At 44.7% G+C, this 18,157-nt stretch overlaps 7 protein-coding genes across 7 annotated transcripts; 3 read left to right on the top strand and 4 right to left on the bottom strand.

Annotated features, from left to right (window-relative positions):
• The first annotated feature begins 190 nt into the window (after positions 1-190).
• LOC108654896 (proteasome-associated protein ECM29 homolog) lies at positions 191-6,835 on the top strand. Its single transcript, XM_018106489.3, has 10 exons — positions 191-331; positions 485-615; positions 677-1,557; positions 1,636-2,121; positions 2,192-2,655; positions 2,740-3,102; positions 3,163-3,804; positions 3,872-5,124; positions 5,188-5,328; positions 5,383-6,835. Exons 1-10 carry the CDS (start codon positions 301-303, stop codon positions 6,703-6,705), a joined length of 5,715 nt encoding a protein of 1,904 aa, XP_017961978.1. The 5' UTR covers positions 191-300; the 3' UTR covers positions 6,706-6,835.
• A 292-nt stretch (positions 6,836-7,127) lies between these two features.
• Cyp6t3 (Cytochrome P450 6t3) lies at positions 7,128-11,231 on the bottom strand. Its single transcript, XM_089261585.1, has 3 exons — positions 10,947-11,231; positions 7,672-8,909; positions 7,128-7,490 (listed from the first exon to the last, which is right to left on the bottom strand). The coding sequence occupies exons 2-3, from the start codon at positions 8,905-8,907 to the stop codon at positions 7,209-7,211; spliced, it is 1,518 nt and encodes a 505-aa protein (XP_089117711.1). The 5' UTR covers positions 8,908-8,909; positions 10,947-11,231; the 3' UTR covers positions 7,128-7,208.
• Positions 9,216-10,951, top strand: Cyp6g2 (Cytochrome P450 6g2). The gene is made up of 2 exons (XM_018105758.3): positions 9,216-10,531; positions 10,648-10,951. Exons 1-2 carry the CDS (start codon positions 9,281-9,283, stop codon positions 10,933-10,935), a joined length of 1,539 nt encoding a protein of 512 aa, XP_017961247.1. The 5' UTR covers positions 9,216-9,280; the 3' UTR covers positions 10,936-10,951.
• Positions 11,232-11,988: 757 nt separating the features above from the next.
• Cyp6g1 (Cytochrome P450 6g1) lies at positions 11,989-14,121 on the bottom strand. Its single transcript, XM_018102978.3, has 3 exons — positions 13,628-14,121; positions 12,761-13,564; positions 11,989-12,702 (listed from the first exon to the last, which is right to left on the bottom strand). Exons 1-3 carry the CDS (start codon positions 14,090-14,092, stop codon positions 12,403-12,405), a joined length of 1,569 nt encoding a protein of 522 aa, XP_017958467.2. The 5' UTR covers positions 14,093-14,121; the 3' UTR covers positions 11,989-12,402.
• A 1,248-nt stretch (positions 14,122-15,369) lies between these two features.
• On the bottom strand, positions 15,370-17,595 carry LOC108654442 (putative methyltransferase-like protein 25). Its single transcript, XM_018105759.3, has 3 exons — positions 17,209-17,595; positions 16,938-17,135; positions 15,370-16,350 (listed from the first exon to the last, which is right to left on the bottom strand). Exons 1-3 carry the CDS (start codon positions 17,593-17,595, stop codon positions 15,436-15,438), a joined length of 1,500 nt encoding a protein of 499 aa, XP_017961248.1. The 3' UTR covers positions 15,370-15,435.
• Positions 16,472-16,929, top strand: SmF (small ribonucleoprotein particle protein SmF). The gene has a single exon (XM_018105762.3). The coding sequence runs from the start codon at positions 16,591-16,593 to the stop codon at positions 16,855-16,857; it is 267 nt and encodes an 88-aa protein (XP_017961251.1). The 5' UTR covers positions 16,472-16,590; the 3' UTR covers positions 16,858-16,929.
• Positions 17,529-18,092, bottom strand: LOC108654443 (uncharacterized). The gene has a single exon (XM_018105761.3). The coding sequence runs from the start codon at positions 18,026-18,028 to the stop codon at positions 17,606-17,608; it is 423 nt and encodes a 140-aa protein (XP_017961250.1). The 5' UTR covers positions 18,029-18,092; the 3' UTR covers positions 17,529-17,605.
• Between the last annotated feature and the right edge of the window lie 65 nt (positions 18,093-18,157).

Here is an 18,157-nt window from a genome sequence, read left to right as displayed (position 1 = left end):
ATTTTTTTAATATTCATCATGTACTGGGTACTGGGTAATTCTTAACATCATGTATTTATCAACTATATTTAAATTTTAAACTACGCGTATTGCCATCAATAAGTTTAAAAAATAATCTGCCGTTCGCTATTTGGAGTGCCACACAATTCAAACAGCGCGCCTCTTTACAAAGGCAGAAGCAGAACAGAATGACTTGCTATTCGATAGTATGGCAACGTCGTGCATAAGCAGCTGTCTGGGATGCATTGGCAACACTCACTCAGACGCTAAACAAAAAAATAGACCTGAAAAATAAGCAACATGGAAACAGCGGGACCAAGTGCAGAAATCGGTAAGACTACTATATATTTTAGTCTTATTGGACACCACAGCATATATTAAGCTGATGAAGAGTGTCTTGGCATAGTTAGTAACTATGTTAAGCGGTTTATGTTGAAAATAATCAGCGGCTAAAACTGTCTGTCTTTTTGCATTCTTTGTGCAGAACTACTCGAACGCGTTTTATTGCGTCTGGGCAATGCGGACAGCGATGAGAAGCTGGAAACGACAGTGGGTAAATTTCTGACCCCCGTCATCATCAAAATCAATTCGCCGCACAATGTGGTGCGCTCTAAGGTAAAAAGAATCACTGAATGACTTGGCAAAATGTTGCTGTAATTTGTTGTATATCAACTAGGTGGTCGAGGTGCTGACACATATAAAGCGACGTCTAACATCACGAGGCCAGGTGCAGATACCAGTGGAAGCACTCCTCGATCAATATGGAGGCTCAGAGAGCACCACATTCCTTAAGAACTTTGCCATAATTTTCATAACTATGGGTTTCCCTCGCCTGCCACTAGAGGAGCAGACTAAACTGGCGGCCAAGGTGTTGGGATGCGAAAGCAAACTGGAGAACTATCAGGATAAGCTTTTCATGCTGCTACTTCCCCTTTTAAGTGAAATGAAAATACCCGATGATCCGGCACAGCGTGGAGATTTGTTTAAGCTGAAAGAGCAGCCGGCAATTTCTGCCAGTTTCTTAGCTTTACTGCAGGATGTGCTCTTGCTGCCCTATGGCGTCACACAGGATCAGGATGTGCCGCCTGGATTAAGTCCTTATAGCTTTAAGCGTATCATTGCTAACAATTGGCGAGCTGAGGAGCTGGAGAAGATCAAGAAGGGCATCGTGCGCTTCTTGTGCGGAGGAGTTTTCACGGATAATGACATATTTGCTCTACTTGTGGTTGCTTCAGCTGATACGCGCTTCAGCGTGGCCACGCCTGCTATTGCTGAGCTCAGTAAATTGTGTACCATGCTAGACTTTAGTAACCCAGCTGTGACATCGCCTCTCTACACGCTCTTCATCGGCAATCAGCATCAGTTGACGGAGCGGCATACGCGTCCATGTTGCGCTAGAGTGCGTCAAAAGCTGTTGCAGTATCTGGTTAAGTGTCGGGGCAAGGGTATCTTTGTAGGCAAGGGTCTCCAAGTGATCTTCGATGGGCTCTTTGGCAACAATACCAATCAGAAGTGTAAGGTCCTAGCACTGCAATTTGTGGAGTTGGTGCTACGAGAGTAAGTTGGCATAGAGCATGAATCCTATATAGTATATATATACCCTTACTAATGTGTTTTCTTCCTCCACTTTAATAGTGGTCCAAAAGATGTCGTCTCCAAGGTATCCAAAGTTCTACTGACTGGCATCACAAAGGTCATTGGACGCGACTCTGTGGAGCCGAACGATGTACAAAATGCAGCGTATTCGGCCTTAGCTCAACACGCGCGCAGTTTTCCAGAAGATGTTAGCCAGGATTTGAAACTAGTGCTGGCCTACTTTAATAATTTAGCCACTTGTGCACCCGACTTGCATAGCTCAATACGCGAGGCCTTGGTCTCCATGGCGCCAGCATTTGCCTGGCAAACGAAGACCAAATCAGATGCCATGGATGTGGACCAGCAAGGCGATCCATCGGAAGTGCAGTTGGATGGACAACAGCATCTGTTACTGGCCATGCTACTTGACAATGCCGAGTCCAAGATACAAATTGTCCAGAACGTAACGAGCGTCTTCCTCACCAGCTGCTATCCAGAGTTCTACGCACCGGCACGCTATTTGCTGCTGCTCATTGCAGGCGAACGGTGCGTCGTCGCTAATATATCTATAATCTGTATATACATAGCTAATCCATTTAAATCCTTCTGTGTACAGCAACTCCTTGAGAGAGAATGTGACTACTTATTTGTATGGAACTTCGAAGAAGGATCATGTCAACTATAGTATGCTGTCTTCCATTGAGCATACAGGCAAACATACGAGCGAATCGATTAGCGATTTTAATCATTTGTCACTCGAACAACGTCGCGTCTTGCTGCCCAGTTTTCATGCAATGATGGCCCATGTCCATGAGATGGCCAACAAGCGACTGAAGAAGAGCAGCTGCTGTGTGGTTATTGGACGGACCAAGCTGCCCTATAGTCTGGATGTCTACGAGGAGATACTCGACTATCTGCGTCTCTGTCTGTGGTATTCGGCGGGCATCGTCGCCGCACCGGGCGATGAGAAATATGTTCATGAGCTGCGCAAATATATAATCATCAACTACGACGAGGAGGAGACTAATGCACTGCAACAATATTTACTCTTTGTGCAGCGCGGCGTGGAGGCTAAGCGAAGTATATATAATCACAATTTAATGAATGAGTTTATGATTAATCCTTAATATTATGAGAGTAACAATTCTTTCTTATCCCTTTTAGCTGATTCAACGCTACTATGTCTCTATGATCTATTGAATGCGGCACCAGAGATATTTGCGCCCAAGCAATTGCATCTACTGGAGCCGTTGAGCAATTCACTAAAAGATGTTTCCGAAGTAATGCGTCTTAATGTTGCCCAGGTCTATGGTATACTCTGGGCCTACGGGCTACCAAATGATAAATTTGATCAGGAGATCGGCGATTGTCTAAACACCTTAACGCAGAAATCACTTGAGCATAAGCATGGCTGGCTTTTGGTGTTGGGTCACAGTTTCAATCGCAAAATTGACCAATTGCGGGAACAAAATGTAAGCAAGGATTATGCCAATTGGACGGAGTTTGTAAATGCAGTAAAAATAATTGGTAAGTCTTGATGGAACACGTAAAGTAATACGGCCTATAACACTGGATTTTAATTCACAGCGAAAATGCTAACCGAGTCGCAGTGGCTGCTCATCTCAGCAGCTGTCAAATGCACCTCGATGATTGGCAAAGTGGTCGAGATACCCAATGTACAGGTGGAAATTCAATGCGCCACCAGCAACAACGATGACGACGATGATGCAGAGATGGCCGACACAGAGAGCATTCACATTTCCACGAAGATGATCATATTCAGCGTCGTTTTCCAACTGCTGCGCAGCACCTCCGTTAGACAAAGGATTCGCGAGGAGGCAGCCAAGTGCTTGGGCTATTTGGCAATCGGAGATGGCGCTCACTTTACTAAACGCAATCTGGAAAAGTTCCTAACGCTGACCAAGGTGCAAAAGGATGCAGCATTGAATATTGCCATCTCGGAGGCAATTGTCAGCACATTGTGTGGCTACGATGTAAACAAGGGTCCGCCAACGGAGACGTTTGTGAATGTGCATTGCAGCGATGAAGATTTCGAGCAGCTCTTGATTGCCTTGATACGATTGGTTAGCGAACCTAATCCTCAATCGCGACAGGCCATCTCAGTCTGGCTGCTCGCTGTGGTGAAGCATTGCAGTAAACGACCCGCAGTGCTCAACAAAAAGCAACTGCTGCAGTTTGCCTTTACGGAGCTGTTGTCGGATGATAGTGGTGCGTACAGCTAGGATTATATTTAACTAATTTATATTTGTGTATAACACTGCTCCTTTGCTTGCAGAATTCGTGCAAGATGTTGCTTCTCGTGGCTTGGGCTTGGTTTACGCCCTCTCCGATTCGACTAGTCAAACGGATCTGGCGAATTCTTTGCTCGATCAGTTGATTGGCGGCAAGAGGCAGGTGAATCAAGTCACAGGCGACACCGAACTCTTTGCCGAGGGCATGCTGGGCAAGACGCCAACAGGCGGCAATATCACCACCTACAAGGAACTCTGCTCCCTTGCCTCCGATCTCAATCAGCCAGATATGATTTACCAGTTTATGCAGCTGGCCAATCATAATGCCACTTGGACCAGCAAGCTGGGTGCGGCGTTTGGCTTGAAGACGCTATCCGCGGAGTCGCGACAGAAGATGCAACCCTACTTGGGCAAGATAATCCCACGTCTTTATCGTTATAAGTACGACCCGACACCAAAAATCCAAAACTCCATGATATCCATATGGGACACCATTGTCACCGACTCGAAGGAAGTAACCGAGCAATATTATTGGGAGATTCTGCGCGAACTCCTTGACAATTTGACCTGCACGGAATGGCGTGTGCGCATTGCCTGCTGCTTGGCTGTGCGGGATTTGCTTAAGCGCTCAAATGGTTTGCGCTTGCGCTCCGAGGAGAAGCATCTGACATCGACCACTGGGCCGGTTCGCCGTGTAACGCCCGACACGATGGATGTGGACGAGCTGCCTGAGCCGGAGCTGCGCGAGCTTTGGTATCAGCTATTCCGCGTCATGGATGACATACACGAGGGCACACGCATGACTGCCCAAGGCACAGCCACATTTCTGAGTAAGTTATGCGTGCTAGCCGCCTCCTCAGAGCATGGAAAATCCGGCACTGCCGTCGCTGCATCCATTCTACCCTATCTACTAGAGACGGGCGTGGGTCACAAGGTAGCTGAAATACGCAAGGTCAGCATCAAGACTATATCGGAAATGATTGACTCGTCAGGTGCTTTAATTGCACCGCACCTTGCCACTCTCATACCCTGCATGCTGCGCGCTACAGGCGAGCTGGAAAACACCAAGCTCTCGTATGTGTCCACACGTCTGGGCGCCGACAATGAGGCACAGGAAGCTGTCGACAGTCTGCGCGCTGAGGCAGCCAAGTCGCATCATACCATGGAGACGATCAACAAGTGTGTGCGCTTCATTGATTACCCTGTGCTAGAGCGCATGACCCCGGAGCTCCTCGAGCTGATGAAGACCAGCGTGAATCTGGGCACAAAAATTGGCTGCGCCCACTTCGTTTGCCTGGTGAGTGAGTCATAATTCTTTTGGTATACAAAAACTCATTCTCCTTTTGGTTCATCCTCACAGATCAGCATAAGGCTAGGCAAAGAGATGACGCCCCTGGTGGGCAAATATCTGGGCGCCTGCTTTGGCGGCATCAAGGATCGCAATGCTACGGTGCGCAAATATAATGCGAGCGCCATTGGACATCTCATGGGACTGGCCAAGGTAAGATTGCTACTCAGTTTATTCCTTGCTCCTCTTAATATATTTCTCTTACAGGAGCAATCGATTAAGAATCTTTTTGCCAAATTGGACGAGCTGTATATGGAGCAGCCAAACAATCGTTCCATTGCTTTGACCATACAATCGATTAATAAGCGACACCATGAACTGCTCAAGGACTACATGGACTGCTTGCTCCCGTTGATCTTCTTTGCCATGCACGAGGAGCAGAACGAGGAGAACAAAGCGAACATTGAGCTGTGGAAGGATCTGTGGATGGACATAAGTCCAGGTGATGCAGGCATTCGAGTCAATTTGCATGTCATCCTGCCCAAGTTGGAGTCGTCGCTAACCGATGCCAGTTGGTCGCGGAAGGCGCAGGCAGCGAATGTCATCCAGAATATAGCAGTGCGGCTCGGCAGCTCTCTGGAGACAGCGGATCGAGTGCGTCTCATCAAGCTGCTGCTTAGCGGCCTGCAGGGACGTACCTTCGAGGGCAAGGAGCGTCTATTGCAGGCGCTGGCTGCATTATGCAAACACCTCGATCGCCAGCACGAGATCTGTCCGAGCATCATAGATGCAGCAATGCGTGAGGCGCGCAAACAGGAGCCAGTCTATCGAACTATGGCATTAGGTGCCCTCGGCGATATATTGGATGTGCTGGAGGCGGATCGCTTTGAGGAGGTGTGCAACATGATCTGGTATTTGCTGGAGAAGAAGGAGCTGCGCGCTGTTGACTCAGATGACGATGACGAGGCTGGCTGTAGTGGCATTGCACGCAAGGACTTAACAGCGGATGAGCGCAACAAACGCGCCCAAACGCTTAACAAATTGAAGGAGGTTGTGTGGGAGACCCTCGGCAAGGCGTGGCCCAAGCATGCAATCGAAACCCAGCACAGATATCAACTCTTCTTCGCCGAGAACTGCACGAGCATTTTGAGCGAGAGCACACGACCTGTACAGGTGAGCCTGCTGGCTGCGCTAACCAAGTACGTGGAGCGCTTGTACATCTTCGATGAGACAGCCCAGCTACCCGACATAGCGCTCGAGCGCAACAATCTGGAAAAGAAGCCGAAGACGGAGGCGCCGCCATTGCAGACACGCGAGGCCATCGTGCAGAAGATCTGCAGTGATGTCCTGGCCGCCGTCACTCTAGCCGCCGGCGTACCCCATACAGGGCTCAAAAAGGAGGCACTCAACATCGTTCTGATGCTGATCAAGCGTCTCAGCTTGACCAGGGATCAGTCTACGTTGGCGCTGCTCAAGCAGAATTTCGAAGCGAATCTGAGCAAATTTCAACGCGACTCAGCGCCCGAGGTGCGCTGTCGCATCAAGGACATTGAGGAGAAGCTGGCACGTCTCGAACAGCATCCCAACTAAAAGTAATATAATACGGCATGTGAACCTCCATGGAATATACGATTATCTATAGACACCTAAACATCCAAGCTAAGAGCACTTTTGGAACGAGCAAAATAAATTGAACTATATTTATGTAATGAAAAATCAATTACACTATTTTTTGCATTGATGACTGATTTATGTTAGAATTGTAAAAGTTTTGGGTACAGTTATCTCTCGCTTAAATGTTGAGCAATTAAAATTCCTTGGTTCATCAACTGTCAGAAAAACATTCGATAACATGCAATTCCAGGTATATATAGCTATTCCTATATGTATATGTGATATATATTTATATATCCTATGGGCCCTTGCGTGTCTGCGAATCACTTTGTATAACAATTTCAGTTTTTTACTTGACTACAAAGCCTTTTGAGCTGTCTTGATAGATGAAAAGATAATTGTTATAGAACTTAGACAGATAGTTTAATAATGGTATTTCACAGCCTCTATTTATAGGTTTTTAAATACATTTGTGTTAACTACATGGGATCTAGGCAGAAACGTAAATATAGCTCATCCAATGACTCCAGCATGAAGGTCTTTGGATTGAAGCGTATTTGGTTGACAGTTCTATCGCACACTTCCACTCGATGCCTTCGCAGTATGTGTGCCACGCCCAGTTTCAGCTGCAGCAAACCCAGTCGACTGCCGATGCAACCATGCGGACCAGCACCAAAGGGTATATAAGTCATGGGTATTATATCCTTTAGGCGTGACGGCGCAAAACGCTCCGGATCAAAGTGCAATGGATTGGGCCAGTACTGAAATACAATAGAAATAGAAAGGCAGAGTTTGTACGGATTTACGCGCTGAATATTCGTTATTCTTATTAGCCTGGATATATTGATATTGGAATTGAAGCAATGTAAATAATAAATATTTGTACTTTAGTATATTGACTAGATTAGCACTCAACTATGTATCAATATTTTTAACTCTCACCTTGGCATCACGCTGTATGCCCAATATGGATATGTAGGCGGGCATACCAGGCGGTATCACGTAGTCCACGTGTGGTTGCAGTGAGAAGCCCGCGGGTCGTGTGCATTCGCGATTGATGAATGCAGCAGCGGGATAGAGGCGCAAAGCCTCCAGACAGACCATTTTTAGGTACGGCAAAGTGGAGGCTGTCTCATAGCTGAGCTGCGCATTCTGGCCAAAGGCTGTGGTCAGCTCCCGCTTCAAGCGTCGCTGCAGCGCCGGCTGCTTGGCCAGCTCGTACAGTGTGAAGCCCAGCAGGGCGGACGAGGTCTCAAAGCCAGCCAGGAGAATGATGCCCGCCTGGGAAGCTGTGAAATCCGAATGCTGCGTACGCTGCAGTGGCTCCAGCAAACCCAGCAGATCAACATCCGCTAGGGGATTACGCTTCTGGCACCGCTGTCGCAGCTGCCTCTCCACCAGCTGCCGCATGAAGCGCGCATAGCCCGCGGCAAAGACCTTGGCGCGCAGCAGCCAAGTCCATTGAGGCAAGAAGAAGATGCACATGAAGTGCAGCACCTTGGTGAGATTCGGGTGGAGCAGCTGCTTGGTCTGATCCCTTAGCAGTGACTCACCATGCCGCAGTCCACCCACATCCCAGCTGTAGAACAGTCTGCCCGTCACATCGGTCGTGTACAGCTGGCACATCTCGCTCAGCGGCAGCACCTGCTCCGACCGCCCGCCCATGCGCCTATCCAGATGCTGCTCCAGCTCGTGCAGCACCTGCTGCATAAGGGGATACATGCGCTGCTTCATCCGGCCACTGCTGAACATCTGCGACATGCAGCGACGACTCTCCCGCCACACCGGATACTTGGCCAATGGCAGCGTCAGTGCACCCATCGGATCATGCCGGGCATCGGCGGCTTCATACCGGTTAAGAAAACTGTTGAATTGCTTGATCAGCACCAGGTTTATTAGCTCCGGATCACGCAGCATTAGCGCCGGCGTTTGAAACACGTAGAAACCAGCCAGCTTCGCGTGCTGAATGCGTGCATCTGCATAGATTTCCTTGAAGAGATCACCAAACGAGATACGCAGCAGCAGAAGCTGCTTCAGGTGACCAAATGGCGTCCAGCTGGAGGCGGGTATATGCGTCAGTCGATGTCGACGAAAGTAGCTGTAACGCTGCTCTAGGTACAAGTAGATGCAGAGCAGCGCCAGAGACAGCAGGAGCAGAGCCAAGGAAAAAGCTAACATAACTGAATGATAGAAGGTGGAATATAAAATATATTAATTCTAATGGAAATCACAGGAAAGAAATAAATAAATATATAGCTAACTTAATTATATTTATAGAATTTGAATATGCCTTCGTCAGTTCATCTCTTACATAAGAAGCTCTCATAGAAATACGCCTGAGCTGCGTTCAATGAAGTATCGAATACAAAGGAAACAAAAAGTCGGTGAAGAAGAAGCATACACAATGAAAAACGCATTTCATTCACAAATCCGAAAACCGCGACGCAATTAGCTTAACCCCGATCGCAATCTGCCACCGCGAGCTGGGGATAAACCCCGATGTGAAGGCAGTTGTGGCAAACAGTGGCTGGGCATAGCTTGAGCTGTGAGAATGACGCTTGGCACAGCGCTGCTTCTGCTCATCTGTATCCTGATCTGTGGATATTACTACCTGAGACACCACTATGCCTATTGGATAGTGCGCGGCGTGCCTGAGCTGCGTTCTCGGCTGTTTGTGGGCAACCTGGGCGGGCTGCTGAGCATGCGTAGCAGTCCGGCGGATTTCATTGGCGAGATGTACAATCATCCGGATGCGCAGGATAAGCCCTTTGTGGGCATTCATGTGTTCTATAAGCCAGCGCTGCTCCTGCGCGATCCGGAGCTGATCAAGCGAATCATGGTCAAGGACTTTGCGAAGTTCAGCAATCGCTACTCGAATTCGGATTACAAAGGCGATCCGTTGGGCTCGCAGAATATATTCTTTCTGAAGAATCCGGCCTGGAAGGAGGTGCGCCTGAAGCTGTCGCCATTCTTCACCAGCAATCGGCTGAAGAACATGTATCCGCTGATCGATGAGGTCGGCCGCAATCTGGATGCGTATCTCCGCCAGCAGCCGCTGCACAATGAACGGATGCGCTGCTTCGATCTGGAGGCCAAGGAGCTGTGCGCTCTCTTCACCACGGATGTGATTGCCACGGTGGCCTACGGCATCCAGGCGAACAGTTTCACCCATCCGAATGGCGAGTTCCGTCGACACGGCCGGGCGGTCTTTCAGTTCAGCCTGAAGCGTGCGGCTGAGTTCACGTTGGTCTTCTTCTTGCCACAGCTGGTGCCCTACTTCGGCTTCAAGGTGGTGCCCGCTGAGTCCGCCAAATTCCTGCGCGACACCATCACCTATGTCATGGCAGAGCGCGAGAAGTCCCAGAAGACCCGCAACGATCTAATCGATCTGCTAATTGACTTCAAGCGCAGCACTCGGGACTCCAAATTCGTGTTCGATGGCGACATTCTGGTGGCCCAGGCTGTGCTCTTCTTTACCGCCGGCTTCGAGTCCTCCTCGTCGACCATGGCCTTCGCCATGTACGAGCTGGCCAAGCATCCGGAGGTGCAGCAGCGCCTGAGAGCTGAGATCAAACAGGCTCTCATTGCCAGCGGAGGCTGTGTCAACCAGCAGCTGATCGAGTCCCTGGAATATATGCAAATGATACTGCAGGAGGTGCTACGCATGTATCCTCCACTGCCCTTTCTCGATCGCGAGTGCACCAGCGACGAGGGCTACTCCCTGGCGCCCTTCCACAAGTTCTGCGTGCCCAAGGGCATGCCCGTGTATATACCAGCTTACGCCTTGCATATTGATCCCCAGGTGAGTAGATCTGCTTTAACTTCATGTAACTCTGCTCTTCTCAGCTCACTACTTAGTCTCTTATTGTAGTTCTTTTCTAACTTCTCCCCTCTCTCTCTCTATTTCTCTCCTTGCAGTACTACCCACAGCCGAGGCAATTTCAGCCGGAACGCTTCTCCTCGAGCAACCGGAAGCAGCATATTCCGTATACGTACATGCCCTTTGGCCTGGGTCCGCATGGATGCATTGGCGAGCGCTATGGCTACCTGCAGGCAAAGGTGGGCTTGGTCTATGTGTTGCGCAATCATTTGGTAACAACATCGGAGCGAACACCGCGTCGCATGAAACTGGACGCGAAGGCAATAATACTACAGGCCGATGGGGGCATCAATTTGAGACTTGTGCGCGATCCCCTGGGCGTTTGAATAGAACTCACTTGAACTTCAGAAATGGGGAAAACTCGCTGGATAGTAGTCGTATAGTTCACCTGTCAGCAACTCACGTAGCACTAAGCTTTCATTTCGCGTGTCTTCGCATTTTAAATTGTTCAAGACGAGCATTCGAACTTCAAAATGCATTTTGATTGCCTCCGATACTTGCGTGTCGCTGCGAAAGTTGCGAGAGGTGCAACTGATAATCAAATCATACTACTGCGACACTCTACAAATCTCCAAATTAATAAGGGCCGACCTTTGCTCAAATTGTCATTGGTGCAAAAAAAAAAAAATCATCAGCCCCTAAATTCGACTATCAAAAATTAAATCATGCGTACTTATGATATAATCAAAAATAAACGTTTAAGAGGGTAATTATCAGATACTTAGCAGCTTCAAGAGACGTTATTATAAATTAATATATATCTTTTTAAAGAAGGGGAAAATTAATAAATGTTAATCAAAAGTAAACAAAGCTAAGCTTTATTTATTATTGTAATAAACATTTTCTTTAAGAGCTTCAATGGGGTGGCTGTATTTTTGTGCGCATTTTAATAGTAATAAATTATAAATAAAAGTGGTTATATAACAATCAATTCATTGCCGTAAGAATCAGCGGGCTTCATTGGATTTTATAAGGAATTAAATTAAATTAAATATGTTAAGCGCTAACTCTGTTTCAACTGTAATGTTAATCTTTAATAATAATAGTTGATATTCAATTGAAATACTATAGACTAATATACATAAAAAATCAATTTCAGAAATGAAATAATATATATATATATATATATATATATATATATATATATATATATATATATATATATATATATAATATACTATATACTAAATCAATATTGCTAATTGATTTTTAATTGATATTAGTTAATAGTATTTAAATTTTACATCAGCAATTTCTATTAGAGGCGGAGATTAAAATAAGGTTCTATACATATTTATCTATATTCATATGTACATATATATTTAGATTAAAATAAGGTTCTATACATATTTATCTATATTCATATGTACATATATATTTATATAAAAGCATATATTTTTTGCCGTGCACTGTGCATTCATGCAACAATTTTAGTTTACAAACGCAATTTAAATCAAATCGATATTTAAACGATTTCTAATGCCCATCAAATACAATAATATGGAAATTGATCTGGGCACAACAAATCTAATCAAACAATTGAATAATAATCTCTAAGATGCATTCTCGAAACGCTGTCAGCCGTCCGTCAGTTGAATGACAGGGGCAGGGCGTTTAAATAATAATTTAATCACTTTATTTACAACAAAGAACGAGACTGCGTTATCAGAGGACAGGTGAAATAACAATTGTTTTCGTTTTTTTTTATGTAACCCATCACAAAAATAAATACAAAACTATAAACTGCACCATCAGCATTACATGAGAGAATGCCCAAGCCAGAAATCATTTCATCATAGAGCATTCGCATCGTATAGTCTATCGTTGACAATCTCGAGGAACATGCCCGTCTTCAGCTGCAGAATAAACGTCTTCGGATCGAATTCAATCTCCTTCACGGTCTCTGGGCAGGAGCGCACAAAATGGTTCTTGAGGAAGTGGACCAGCCCCAGTTTGGTCTGAAGCACTCCGATTCGACTGCCGATGCAATTGTGGGGTCCCAGGCCGAAGGGCTGGTAGGCCATGGGCTCGATTGATTTGCGGTTTTCGGCCGAGAAGCGATCGGGATTAAACAGATTCGGATTGGTCCAGTACTAGATAACAGATGAGTGATTAGGCTAGAATTTGTTGTGAGATTTGTTAAAAAGTTACCTTAGGATCTCGCTGCAGTGCATAGATGGGTATAAAAATGGGCGTGCCATTCTCCAGTTTGTGGTCGTAGTAGGGCTTCAGCGAAAGATCCGCTTCTCCCTTAATGCTCTGATACTCGCGATCTAGGAAAGGTAGAACTGGATACATGCGCAACACCTCGTCCACCACCATGGATAGGTATTCGAGTGAATGGATTTTGTCGTAGCTCAGTTTGCCATCCTTCTCCTCGAGCAAGGCTTCATGGATTTCCTTTCGCAGTCGCTTCTGCAACTCCGGCTGCCTGGCCAGCTCTAGCAGGGCAAAGGACATGGCCGACGAGCTCGTCTCGAAGCCCGCCGTGAAGAACACTCCCGCTTGAGCAACCAAAAAGTCGTTGTCGTTGGCCAAATGCGGCTTGCCCGGCTCCAGGGCTGCCTCCTTGCGTAAGCCCACGAGCACATCGATCAGATCATTGCGCACCGTCGCCGTTCGCTCTCGCTCCGCCATGACGTGGCCAATGGTATCGCGCAGGAATTTGGAAAACTCGTCCGGAAACACCTTGATGCGCATCAGCGACACCAGCTTCGGCAAAAAGAAGGCGACAAAGAAGTCCTTGCTGCGCGCCAGTGTCGGAGCGAAAATCATACGGCCTTGCCTACGGAACTCGGCCTCCGGATTCGACAAACTATTCGCACGCACACCATACGCTATCGTTGCTATTGAATCCGTCGTAAACCTAGCGCACACATCCTTGATATCTGTAACGTATTTGCCTTCGTTTGCTGGCCTCTCCTTGGCTAGCATAGACTCTAGATCTGCGGCTATCTATAAGGTGGATCGCATCAGCTTTAAATTTAAAATTATTTTATGATAGTCTGAAGCACCCACCTCCTGCATGAGTGGATACATCTGCTTCATCTTTCCGCTGGTGAAAACCGGCGTCAGCTTCGTCCTAATTTCCTTCCATTGTGGATTGCGCACAAAGAACAGATTATTTGAGCCAAGGGCATCATAATGTGGATCGGTGCGTCCATAGCGATTGGTGAATCGATTAAAGTCTTTGATTAGCACCGATTTGATCAGCTCCGGTTCGCGGATGACCAAACCAGGTTTATTGATCACATAGATGCCAACAGCGGCCTCATTCGCCATCCGTGGATCACTGTACACAGCCGAGATGTGCAAGCCAAAGGAATTCGACTGCGTAAACACTGGCCCTGTATTACCTATTATGGGCGTGGGCTGCATATATGGTATGCCCTTGCGCTGCCAATAGCTGTGATTCCGTTGGAACCACAAATAAATAGCGCTAAGAGCGCCGACAATCACGAACAGGGCGGCCGTTAAAACCATTTCATAAGGAGTCTACAAAGCAAATTGACCTTGAGATAAATCATATAATCTGATATAGTTTTTAATTAAAAATGAAATTTACACAATTAATAAAAATTTTAGCAAACTCATGTAAACAAATAAATAAAACTTATCTAATATACTATTCGGTCTTATCAAACAAATTCATACCGTGTTGACACTTTGTAAAAACTACTTAACTGAAGATAAGCAAAGCTCTTCAAAATCTGATATTCAGAGCAAATAATATTATATATTGAAACTGAATTTAGAAGTGTTGAATGAAATCTAAATGAAATAAATCACGTTCAGAAATCAATTAGTTTCTGTTACCTATGTTTGTACAAAAAATGCATTAAAAATATATAAATATTTTATCCGAAATATCATTATAAGTATGCCTTAATTCATTACGATTCAAATTCCATTTAATTAAATTTTGTAATCCACATGCACCATATATCCTTTTCCAGATTCTCATTTACCTAGTAAATATTTTGTAGGAAATAATTTGATTCACTTCCGATCGCACGTACCGACAATTAGCGAGTCTGAAATAACACTTGGGATCGATTCAAGTTTACTTCAGGTTTTTATAGACACCGTCTACAGGGAAGATAATGAAGTAATGTAATCAGTAGTGTGGGGCTCAACTAAATGATACGTTGTAAACGGGCAATGTTCTTAAATAATAATACAGCTGATCAGTGGGAGGATTTCAAAAATATAATTTATCCAATTGTAGGTACATATTCAAATTTAAAAATTGTTTAGGCTACCCTCGTACATATATACGTACATATATATATATATATATATATATATATATATATATATATATATATATATATATATATATATATATATACGTACATATATATATATATATATATATATATGTATATATATATATTTAAAGATTTTTGATTCAGTACAGGGTATTGTAAGTTGAATTATAATACGCTTTGCAGATAACTGATAATCACATTGTATAGTAAAATGAATCGATGTCGAGATTTTTATAGCGCTTAACTACAACTGATAGACAACTTTTAATAAAAAGTTGCAAAACCCGAATCGATGCAGCGAACGAGTGTAGAATGAAATGTAAAAGACGTATAAAAGTTGCTAATAAACAATTCTAACAAATGTGTATATTTATTTATTACCATTAATATTCAATGTTCATTTTATATTAAATTAATTGATTGACTCACATTTTTTTCACAAAAATATATATTTGCTTATGCTTAGATCTCTTTCTAAAAAAAAAGCATAATTTTTCAGACTACCCTCGTATATATATTATATAGATTAGAAGACATTGCACACGCTTTTCAAATTCAGCGTCGAATCGAGGTTTCCTTGAATGCAACTACCGCATAGTGTCGTGGTGATATAACTGCATCGAACAGATCTATTAAATAGCTGTGCGTGTAGCCCAGTTCCTTGAGGTAGAGCAATCGATCGAGAAGAATTAGACTTTCCACTACCGGTGCAAATGACATGCGCAGCAGATAAAAGAGCGATAGATAATGTTTATCTGATTCGTACTTCTGTAGTAAGGCTTCCAGTTCATCTTCTTTGACCTCAGCCAGCCATGAAGCATTTAGCTTCTTTGAACACTTTTGCACATATTCAATAAAATTATTAAATTTTTGTACTTTGCCCACCTGTAAGGAGTTCTTTAGATCGGGAGCGTGGCTGCAGACTAGAACCTCGAGTAGGGCGCGATAGTAGAGCGAAATGTTAGGCAGCTCCTTGGCTGACAAGGTACGCTCAATGGATTGTGCGGCTAGCATACGGGCATTTCGACCTAGTTTTACTTTGCGTTCTTGAAGATAGCGACTCATAGGGAATCCAAAATCCGTTGACTGCTTCATCAATGCCTTATTCCCAAAGAATTCTTGTTCCGAGTAGCGCTCGTTCAACAAATGATAGCAGCAGCCCACATTACACAGCACACGACAATTATTTTGAGCATGGAAAACCTGCAAACAAGTGGCGGCAAGATTTCCACAGGTGTGCAGACCGGTGAGACATATGCAAGGATCAACAACTTGTAGCTCATCCTTAAAATGTTCCTTAACTAAGTCGCTCAAGTTTAGTTCGGTGGTTATGTAAATTGAAGTTGTTTTATATTTATTTGTGGGGGTATTTATGTGTGTTTCCCTACTGGAAGACTTTTTACCGCGTCTTGGTGGTGTTTTTCCTTGGTTTAGTATCTCAGCGCGTTCTGTTAAGCCATTCCAGGCGCGCTAATTCAAACAAATTGGAAACAAAAATAGTGTTGATTAGCGTAAGTAAATTACTGATTGCCTGTATGCCCAACATGCATGAATCGATATATCGATATATATTTCTGCCACCCCGTTTCGCAGCTGTCATTCTTCTTCTTATTGCTCCATGCACGACGCGAAAACGTTTTAGCCGGCAAATAAATACGCGATTTTCTATTTTCATTCCACAACTCTCGTAAAAATAAACAATCAAACAAAATGTCAGCTGGCATGCCCATTAATCCTAAACCATTTCTAAATGGTCTGACTGGAAAGCCCGTGCTAGTTAAACTGAAATGGGGACAGGAATACAAGGGATTTCTAGTCTCAGTGGATGGCTACATGAATATGCAGCTGGCAAACACAGAGGAAGTTATCGAAGGCTCCGTTACGGGCAATCTCGGCGAAGTGCTGATACGCTGCAACAATGTACTCTACATCAAAGGCATGGAAGATGACGATGAAGAGGGCGAGATGCGAGATTAAACTAACCTCAGTACAATTTAGCATTAAGTGTCCAAAAAGTAAATGAAATAAAGCTTGTGTATTTATCTCTAAGCACATACCTGTAATTTACTATCCCGTGAGAGGGCATTTTTAGTGTTTGACTCGTTAGCATCAATTCCGAGCACCGAAAGTCCATACTCTAGACTCAATCTCGATGAGAGGTATCCTTTGCCATCTCCAGCATCAACAATATAGCAATTAGTGTCGTCTATTATACTCTTTACGAGCTTGTTTATCAAGGCCGCAGTTAGCTCTACCTGTGGACATATTTGTATATTTGCAAGGTATTTAGTGCAGCTGCTCTACATTTCTTAATGACTTCATACCTACCTCATGGCACTTCTTAGCGCTCATAAATTCTTTAATGTTAAGCTGAGTTTGCATTTGTGCATTCAGCAGCTGGTCCAGTTGCTCAACACTGGTCAATAGCTCTGTGGTACTGGACAAGCGGTGGCGCTTACTCATTTCTAAAAATTGGGCAAGCGCTGGAAACTGCTGCAAATCAGTTGAGTCATTCGAAAACAATATTTCTATGGCTTGTTGCACTTCCACAGGTGTTGGAAGTTCCGCTCTTAATGACTGAGGCACAAATTCATTCCAATAGTCATCCGTTAAGTAGTTAACCATGTGGCAATTAATTAAAGACATGAACGGAGTCAAGTAATTTATCAACTCATCGAGGCGACACTGTAGCTGTCCCACTCCTATATGTTCCATTTTGTTAGTTCTAGAAACTGTAATCTTTGGGCTCTTGTGTTGTGTGTTCAGTTTTCGGAACAGTTCCCTTTTTGGTGCCCAACAAAGCGCACAGTCGCCGATGCGTGTTCCGAATGTGCTCCACAGCGCCAATGATGTCTTGGTTGGGATCGTTTTGACGTGGAAACTCTTCAATAAGCCGCCGTAGCTGTTGCAATGTGCGCTGCAACTTTTCCGTATGTGGTAACTGCTGTTGGGCCACCACTTGGCCGTAAATGCCGCCCAGTTCTTCGCCAAGTTGAACGCCTTGAGCGTAGCCTAGTTGATATCCCTCTTGATTACCCTGAGCTCGACCGTCGCTGATACCTTCAGCGTAGCCCTGACGAGCGTGTTTTTCTTCGGTCAGCACTATATCATCAAATAAGTCATTAATATCTCGCGAATCGCCGGACATCGCTTCAATGTGTTTGTTTGTCTTATTCAATTATCGATACAAGTATATCGATAACATCCGCTTTAATAAGAAACTAAATTAACATCTTTGCAGCACGAAATTTTGCCAATGCTTGTCTAACTTTCATAA

This window comes from Drosophila navojoa, chromosome 5, assembly GCF_054131105.1.
Source record: "Drosophila navojoa isolate 15081-1374.11 chromosome 5, UAZ_NAV_1.0, whole genome shotgun sequence".
In the NCBI taxonomy this organism is placed as follows: domain Eukaryota; kingdom Metazoa; phylum Arthropoda; class Insecta; order Diptera; family Drosophilidae; genus Drosophila; species Drosophila navojoa.
Note: the sequence above shows the minus strand (reverse complement) of the source record. Positions and strands in the feature narration are given on the sequence as shown.